This window comes from Trachinotus anak, unplaced genomic scaffold (genome assembly GCF_046630095.1).
Source record: "Trachinotus anak isolate AG129_WGS33_773 ecotype Australia unplaced genomic scaffold, CSIRO_AGI_Tana_v1 ptg000016l, whole genome shotgun sequence".
In the NCBI taxonomy this organism is placed as follows: domain Eukaryota; kingdom Metazoa; phylum Chordata; class Actinopteri; order Carangiformes; family Carangidae; genus Trachinotus; species Trachinotus anak.
In genome coordinates, this window is record NW_027273867.1 from 10,650,288 (window position 1) to 10,659,579 (window position 9,292).

General features: G+C 47.8%; 2 protein-coding genes across 3 annotated transcripts; both read left to right on the top strand.

Annotated features, from left to right (window-relative positions):
- The first annotated feature begins 109 nt into the window (after positions 1 to 109).
- Positions 110 to 3,574, top strand: LOC139633501 (homeobox protein Hox-A2a). 2 transcript variants are annotated; one of them, XM_071499195.1, is made up of 3 exons: positions 110 to 1,097; positions 1,611 to 1,812; positions 2,484 to 3,574. In XM_071499195.1, exons 2-3 carry the CDS (start codon positions 1,722 to 1,724, stop codon positions 3,206 to 3,208), a joined length of 816 nt encoding a protein of 271 aa, XP_071355296.1. In that variant the 5' UTR covers positions 110 to 1,097; positions 1,611 to 1,721; the 3' UTR covers positions 3,209 to 3,574. The 2 variants fall into 2 exon arrangements, with proteins under 2 accessions (XP_071355296.1, XP_071355295.1); XM_071499194.1 differs by having other exon boundaries at positions 110 to 1,812.
- A 2,885-nt stretch (positions 3,575 to 6,459) lies between these two features.
- Positions 6,460 to 9,179, top strand: hoxa1a (homeobox A1a). Its single transcript, XM_071499196.1, has 2 exons — positions 6,460 to 7,555; positions 7,972 to 9,179. Exons 1-2 carry the CDS (start codon positions 6,949 to 6,951, stop codon positions 8,349 to 8,351), a joined length of 987 nt encoding a protein of 328 aa, XP_071355297.1. The 5' UTR covers positions 6,460 to 6,948; the 3' UTR covers positions 8,352 to 9,179.
- Positions 9,180 to 9,292: the final 113 nt, after the last annotated feature.

The following is a 9,292-nucleotide window of genomic DNA, read 5'->3' on the forward strand; positions in this document are numbered from 1 at the left end:
AAGAGCCATTCAATAACATTTTCATCTACATAATAACACTGCAAATGGATTCGTTGTAAATGGTCGATCGTAACCGTGTTGGTGTTTGCTTCATTGCAATTTCAGGTAGAACTGATCCAGCAGGAAGCCTTTCAGCGTTGTAGCTACTGTCCCCCCCCCCCCCCCCCCCCCCCAGCAATCCTCAGGATTTTTAACCTTTTAACATGATTATAAACCCATTCAGAAGGTTAGGATAATATTCAAAAGGAGGTAATAATAATGGCAGCTTTTGCTTATCGAAAAAATCCGACTAATAGCAATCACAAAACAAAGAGTGCCTGTGTGTTCAAGCTGGAGTTTGTGGTTATGTGCACGCACATGGGCGCGCATGACCTCGTTATGAAATCGACCTTTTGTGGAATAAACGAGAAAAAAAAAACCCCTATGTGTTTTTAATATCATATCTACACAGCCCTCATAAATAGCCTCTAATAGCAATTAAAGAAACAACGGTGATTGTGAGTCCGTGTGTTTGCATGTTTGTGTATCTGTCTCTAAGTTTCTCCAGTGGAGCTGGAGCTGCAAATGTTAAACTGCAGCCAGAGGATGGAATGGTCTGAAGTGTCATATCCGTCAGTATTAACCTAATGGATGGGCTTTTTATTGCAACACATGTCAATGGATGCACTGCATATTTCATTGTTATGCACCTTTTGAAGAATCACATCTACTCTGGAGTCTGCACCCTCACTGAACAGGCTTTTGGGTTTGTGTCTGTCCAGAAGTCTCAATATCAGTTTTTGTGGTGTGTGTGTGTGTGTTTGGTTTTTTTTTTTTCCTACTTCTGAAGTCTGGCTCTTGCCTATATGAATAGCTACTGGCGTGAAATGTGTGTGTGTGTGTGTGTGTGTGTGAGTGAGTGTGTGTGAGGTGGGGGCGTTCTCGACTGACATCCTCAAACAATACGAGAAAGAGGAGTGCACGAATCCGCGCGTACCCTCAGGCTGGGCTCCTTCCCTGTAATAGTGAGCGTCAGCCATTCTTAAAAAACACATTTTGTGGCTTAGTGGACTGGACTGCAGGATTGCGAGAGGAGGATAAACTGAGCGGACAAAGATGTAAATAAAAACAGTCGTCCCCCAGCTGAGCGAGGCGTTCTTCGTCTGAGTTTTTGGATCAATCAGGCAGACAGTGGCTTCTTTTGATTAAACCCCAAATTGTCATTGGGCAGAGGTAATCATGTGACAGGCAATTCGGTCCAATTTCAACCTTGTCTCCATGAATTCAATAGTTTAATAGTAGCTCGGTCCCCACACGGCCGTAATCAGTGATATAGAAAAAAAAAAAAAAAACACCACCACGAGGTTTTTTTTTTTTTTTTTAATGATTTTTTTCTTCCTCGTCCTCACTGAGCCGCAACATTTCTAAAAACACGCCTGCAAACTTTCCTCGGCTCTCAGGGAGCGGAGATGAATTACGAATTCGAGCGAGAGAGCGGTTTTATCAATAGTCAGCCGTCGCTTGCTGAGTGCCTGACATCTTTCCCCCCTGTCGCTGATTCATTTCAAAGTTCATCAATCAAGAGCTCGACGCTTTCACGCCCGACACTGATTCCTCCTCCCTTTGAGCAGACCATTCCCAGCCTCAACCCGGGCAGCCATCCGCGGCACGGCCGGCCCAGACACAGCCCCGACGGATGCAGCCAGCTGCCCACCGCCTCCTTACCCCCGGAGTACCCCTGGATGCGGGAGAAGAAAGCCTCCAAGAGGAACCACCTGCCAACCTCAACCGCCACCACCATCTCCAATGGACCCGTGTGCTTTTCTCCAAAAGGTGGGTGATTTCTCCAGCAGTTTCTGCGGGGAGTGTTGACTATCTGTTGCTAAATTATAGAGCCCTGCAACACAGGCCTTTCCTTAAAAAACTAAACCCACAGATATCCTTGCGTGGTGTTGTTCTGACAGATTGGTGGTCGTTCATTTGCTGTGATTGTGTGTGAAACAAGAACAGGAAGGAAGAAAGAAAGAAAGAAAGAAAGAAAGAAAGAAAGAAAAAAAGTTTGGGTAAAGTTTGGTGATGTAAGATGATTTATTCCTGTAGCCGTAGCAGAGTTTTGATGTGTGACAGTAATGAAGAGTGATGGAGTGCCGTTGCCGAGGAGGGCAGCTGGAGCATTCATTAGTATCCCACACCAGCCTGGATCTCGCTGCTTTTATATTGCACCCTGTTTGCTCCACGTTCACGCTGAAGATCTTTTTTTTTCTTTAGGTGTAAAACACTCTGATGTGTCTGTGTGCAGCAATGATTTCTTTTTTTTTTTTTAGATAAAGGCTGCACAGGCTGAGTTGGGTCAGTAGCTCCAGCGGCCATTTTGCTGCAGCGTGTTGAGAGCCTCTCTCTGGTGGTTTGTGAAAGCCTTAATGTAAGATCCACGGGCTGCGGGGTTATGTAACTGCCGTGTCCTGCGTTTTAATCCCACGCTACCGTGGTTGCTTGTTTTCCAGGCTCGCCTGAGATCGTGGAGAGCGGTGGGGGAGGAGGGGGCTCTCGTCGGCTGCGGACAGCGTACACCAACACACAGCTGCTGGAGCTGGAGAAGGAGTTCCACTTCAACAAGTATCTGTGCCGGCCGAGGAGGGTGGAAATAGCGGCTCTGCTGGACCTGACCGAGAGGCAGGTCAAAGTCTGGTTCCAGAACCGGCGCATGAAGCACAAGCGGCAGACCCAGAGCAAGGAGAACCACAACGGGGAGGGGAAAGGGCCGGGCGCCGAGGACGGCATCCACAGCGACGAGGAGGACGAGGCCCCCCTGTACGAGCGGAGCGGGGCCCTGCTGGAGAGAGATACCTGCTCCTTTCAGAACAACTCCCTCGGCTCCACGCAGCAGCTCCACAATGGAGAGTCCATGAGCTTTGCTGCTGCGCCGCTGAACAGCAATGACAAAAATCTGAAACATTTTCCCAACCCGTCACCCACTGTTCCGGGCTGCATGTCAACAATGGGCCCCGGCTCGGCATCTGGCCCGGACAATGGCGACAGTCCCCCGGCCCTGGATGTTTCTATACACGACTTTCAGCCTTTCTCCTCGGATTCCTGCCTACAGCTCTCCGATGCGGCCTCGCCGAGCTTGTCAGAGTCTCTGGACAGCCCCGTGGACATTTCTACGGACAGTTTCTATTTTTTCTCGGAGTCCCTGACTACAATCGACCTGCAGCATCTGAACTATTAACTCAAATCAATCACAGTAACTTTTTTTCTTTCTTTTTTTTTTTTTCTTTTTTCTCCCTTGGGACAATAAATATCAGGCTACCGTGGTATTAACTCTGCTGTTATTTGTATATTCGGCACATTTATTCTGTTGATATTTGACTTGACGATTAATTCAAGGTAAGGACGAAATGAAATCACTGAAGTAGCTCTACTCAACCGTGGCTTGTAATTACCATAACAAATTGATCTCTTGGAATGGAAATTATGAGTGTATGTGAATAATTATACAATATTAGGCCTATGGAACCTGGTCATTTTTATTTTTGTATAGCTTCCAGCGTCTTGGATATTTTTGTTAGAATACAATTAACTTGCTACAATCTTTTTTCCCTGGTGTTTTGAGTCGTTTCTTTTTCTGTTTACACACTGAGTGTCTTTATTTGAATAATTCATGTAGAAAATATGCAAAATAAAAAGAAGTAGGGCACAGGAAGATAGAGACAATATGCAAATTTTAACAACAGGTTGGCAATGAATACAAATAGTCTAGACCGCAATGAGTTGTGAAGGCACACATACGTTTGAATTTTACTTTTATTATATAATTTAATTTCCACATTATCCGAATTACTTTCCAATGTTTCCTAAAAAGATAAAATAACTGTGTCTCTTTACAAAAATGAAAGCAGAAGCAAACAATTTTCTTAAGTTAAACTCTGGTCATAAACTTTTATTATTATCATTATGAGGGGAAAAAAAAAAAACAACAACTATAAAATAGGCCTATCTGAAAGTGAGCAGTGAAGTAGCAATTTATTGATGCAAAAATAATTTAAAGAAATGAGTTTGGAAAATATTTAAATTTGCACAGAAGTGTTAGGACTATTTTATGCTGCTTACATAAACACTGATATAAATAAATTCTGTGTTCACCTTCAAACTTCATACTTTGCAGAGGGGGAGGGAAAAAAAGCAAATACGCCAGCACGGATCTTAGCATGACAGGGCTCTTAACATTGTGTGCATGTTGCAGGCAAACACCCGAGCCATGTTTGCCTTCAGGAGCCCATAAATCACTCCGTGGCATGAATGAGACGGACATTAAGGAGACCAATTGTGGCGTAATGTGCACAAATAAAACCCCACTTACATTTTCATATGGGACTCCCCAATTCCTGAGCTAGAGAGGGGCCGAGTCTCTGCATGCGTTTGGTAATAATTCATTTTTATAGCTAGTTTAAACACGGCTCTGGCTCGGCCACAGCGGCAGCAGCAGTAGCAGGAGCCTCCTCAAGTTATGAGGCTGCACTCTTTGCCCGTGTGTTCAGAGCAGCCCAAACTCAAAACAGACTGCTTGTGCACCAGATTTGATTGATCAGAAATACATTTGTAAGAATGGCTAACTTATGCTGCAGAGAGAGAGAGAGAGAGAGAGAGAGAGGATCATTATGCAACATTTGGCTCACTTTATCATGACAGTGTGTGTGTGTTTTTTTTTCGGTGGGGTTACAACATTAGTGGAGCAGCAGTTAGTGTTGCAGCTCAGTGTAGCCTTTATGAACGCTCTTGCTCTATTGTATCGCGCTTCAGGTGACTTATGGGAATCAGCTATCAGCTTGTGCACAGTTTGACTCGATAGGTTAGTCCACTTTAACAGCTTCGTGCGTGGGAACAGGGAAAACCACCGGTTGCGCGCGGATCGATCCACAAACTCATCTCGCATGTGCGAATTTCACAAGCCGGAGCGTTTAGCGGTTTATTGAATAATCTGGAAACCATGAGCAGCACATCGACTGGCTGAACGCTGGTCTACTGGGCGACTGGAGTGTGTGTGTGTCCGTGTGTGGGGGTGGGTGGGTATAGGGGTGAGTGCAGGGGCTGTCCCTGCACTCCTGCACTCTGACTAACCACAAGGCCAGTGGGCTCTAACCAAATCATTCCGAGACAGCGCGCCCTTTCTGCGCACATGTGTTCACACAAAGAGCCGAAAAAGATCCCAGGGCCTGGCGAAGTTTCCACAGGCAGGCGAGGAGAGGCGAGGCAGGATCCACTGCGCCCACTCACTACTGTTGCAGAGGCAGCTGGGAAGACAGGAGAGGAGAGGGGAGGGGGTGCGGGAGAAGTAGTATTGACCCCACTGCGTTTTTTTTTTTTTTAAACTGGTGGGAACTTTGCGCCAAGTCCTCACTTTCTATAAAGTCCAGTGAGCTTGCAAAGATGAATCTATCTATCTATCTATCTATCTATCTATCTATCTATCTATCTATCTATCTATCTATCTATCTATCTATCTGTCTACCTCAAATTGGAAATAATGTCAGATCAATAAACACAGAGAACATGTTCCGTGTTTGACCACATACCGCCGGTGGGGGCGCTCATCTCTCCATCTGATCCTCTGATCCTTCCTCCTCCCCTCCCCTCTCTTTTCCTTCCTCAGTGAGAGGTTGGCCCTGGACTCATGCTATCGCTGCCGCAGGTCCCCCCCCCCCCCCCCCCCCCCCCCCACCCCCCCCCCCCCCCCCCCCCACCCCCCACCCTCCCGACGCTGCTTCTCTTGGCCATTAATTTCTCAAACTGCTTTATTTGATGAACTTAACAGGATAATCAGCCCACACTCGCACCTCGGGCTATATATATACGGGCGCATTAGCTCCACGAAGGGGCCTCGCATTATCACATCATTTGATCACCATACATGCATAATGAATACATGTGGGAGTGAAATCAGAGCAGATAGCGGACCCCATGACCCCGGGAGAGAAAGAATTAATACCACATCATCTTCAATGTTTAATGTGTTGTCTTGTCGTTACATCACCTGTGACCTCCTAGAAAAGCAGCCAAACACTTCTAATGCGACCTTGATGGGGGCCACAAAGTTGCAGGAGAGCTGGGATAGTTTTTTTGTCAGGAGTGAAACCTTGCCGCCTCTCCCTCACTGTCACACTGTGACAATATTTGCTGAGCAAATCTCTCACAGTGTTAAAGCGTGAAACACTTCGCATTGGAATGGGACACTGATAGCCCACAGATAGCCTGTGGCAGTGGCGCACACACACACACTGAGCTCCATCCATCCATCCAGCACAGAATGACACTATTGTACATATGACAGCACGGCTGCAGAATTCAGACACGCACAGAGCGCACAGACACCACCGCCTACACGCACACACACGTACACACACGTACACACACACACACACACACACACACCTATTCTCCTCTCTATTCCAAAAATAGCGTACCTGAGGTCAGAGTGCTAGGTCGTCCTCATGGAGAGGTTGCAGAGGGTGAAACGTTCATCTTTCCCCGGGCGGGTGAGCGCACAGCAGGGGGGTGGGGAGGGGAGGGGGGGGTCTAGAAGACGCCGTGTTTGCCGTTCCCCAGCTCTTCATGCGACCCCGGAGCTGTCCACCGCCGTCTGCCTCCCAGCTCATTGTTTGCTCGGCCAATACATTAGTGGCGACGCGCGTCACCTTGATCGACGAGCGCCTGGAATTTAAATAGCCACTCAAACACCGATCTGTCACCGGCTCCACGGGGATGAGGACAAGTGCCTCACTGGCTGACCCGGGCCCACGTGACAGTCCCCCGTTCATTGATATCGGCCCGTGCGCCCCCCTCCCTCCCCTGATGGGGACAGAGTATAGGTAAAGGTTGGCACGGTCACTCAGGGTAAGAGGGGAGAGAGGGAGAGATCAGAGGGTGTCTGTAGAGCGGACGGTCCCTCGGTCCCGGTAGAACAATGCTACAATGAGCAGCTTCCTGGACTACTCGGTGATGAGCGGTGAAGGCAGCTCATGCTCTGTCAGGGCTTTCCACTCGGACCACGGGATAACAACCTTCCAGTCCTGCGCCGTTAGTGTCAACAACTGCGGGGCAGATGAGCGTTTCATGGCGAGCAGGGCTTCCCCTGACGGCATTCCTCACCAGCCGGGGTCATACCAGTCTACTGCCAGCTCTCTGGGTCTCGCCTATGGGGCCCACCCGGCCTGCAGCTCCAGTTATGGACCCCAAAGTTTCTGTGCTACATATAACCATTACTCGGTCAACCAGGAAGTAGACTCCACAGCTGGATTCCCTCAGTGCGGCCCGCTGATGTACTCGGGTAACATTTCCTCCTCCATGGTGTCTCAGCATCGCCAGGGTTACAGTGCCGCCCCCCTGGGCCAGCTGCAGTATGCACACGCTGCCTACGGCGGCGGGCATGAGCAAGCAACCCCTTTCCCTGGGTGCTCACACCCGCTGTCCCCTCTGCACGCAGCTCACCTGGAGGCATGCTGCTCACCCCTGTCTGAGGGCGCGTCTTCTGCACAGACCTTCGACTGGATGAAAGTCAAGAGGAATCCACCCAAAACAGGTAGGTGCCAAGTGGTGCCTGTGGCAATGGCACTAAGTCTGATGTCTGTAAACAGCACTGGCTTCGAAGTGATCCAAACTCTTTAAACTGAAGTGTTGGCAGATGAACATGAGTTCAGCCACAGCCAAGTTGTTGAGCTCAGATTTGACACTTGAAAGTTGACGCTTCCGGACTGAACGTGCCAACTTCATAATGTGTTGTGCCAGGGAAAGACAGGAGTTTGGGAATACCTCATATTGCATAAAGTAGTAGCAGGAAGTATTTTAGTATTATTCTAGGCCTCTGATACAACATTACATCATGTTTCAAAGTAGCTGACATTAATTGGCTTCTGCGTAGAAGTTGCTCCCAGCTACAAGTTGTCTGACAGTGTTGTGAGCAGAGAACATGCAGTGATTGGTTTCTCCGTCTTGCAGGCAGGTCAGGGGAGTACGGTTATGGGGGTCAGCCGAACACCGTCCGGACCAACTTCACCACCAAGCAGCTAACGGAGCTGGAGAAGGAGTTCCACTTCAACAAGTACCTGACGAGGGCGCGGCGTGTGGAGATTGCCGCTGCGTTGCAGCTGAATGAGACTCAGGTGAAAATCTGGTTCCAGAACCGGAGGATGAAGCAGAAGAAGCGGGAGAAGGAGGGGCTGCTGCCGGCCAAAGCTCCAGCCTCCGAGCCGGGAGAAAATATTCAAGAGAAACTTGACGATGCAGCATCTGAGAAATCTATCTCAGCCCCTTCCACTCCTTCTCCCACATCCTCTACGGTGTCTTCCACGGGGGCTGATCCTTACTCTTCCAATTAAGAATCAACTGCCTCTTTACCTCTTCAGGCCACAGACGGCCTGTATATACCAAAGCCCATGCCCAGTGTATCAACACCAAAGTCCTTGTTGATGGATAACTTATGTCAACATTTAGAATGAGATAATGCACTATTTGGAACTTTGGACAAACAATATGGACCATTTCTGGGTTATATTTGTTTTATATTGTGTATTGTGTTCGGAAGAACAAGAGAATTGCCGTGCAAACAAATGTAGGTCATAGTTTAAAATGTGTCCACTTTCCTTTGTAATTTGACGTTAAACAAGCGTTGCGCAAGGACCATGATGGTGCAAAAGATATCCAGTAGGCCTACTTTCCTTATACCTGCCCCTGACCAGTGCTGCTGAATGTGCCAATGTAACGTCACAAAGATACACACACACACACACACACACACACACACACACACACATACACAAACAAATACCTCAAATGTGCCAAAGTTGTGCGTCATGGCCGCGGCCAGGCTGATTGCACTGGATGTCATCAATTAGGCATCACACAATCAACGAGATGACCTCGTTAATTAATCGTTATAGAGTGCATTGTTATTGTAACTCCTTAATCACTGTCACTTCTGTGTTTCAGGCCTGTGAGTCTGTGTGTCGCAACTGTCTGGGTGTCTATTGTGTGAGATTTGCATGATGCGTAATGCTTTCATGTATTATTAGCAGGGCGCTGAGTTTTATCAGTTGGGGAACCGGTCATAGATGACCATGTATGTTCCAGGCTTTTATCTGTTATCTATTTAATCCAGAGAGAAGTTTACGGGTCAATCATGTGTATTAAAGTGCGTTTACCTCTAAAAACTTTTCCTGTATCATTGCTGAGGGGAGAAAGTCTTGGGAGGGACTGAATTAAAGACACTTTTCAGATTATTTTAACCCGAATCTAACACTTAAATCCACCCATCAGACCT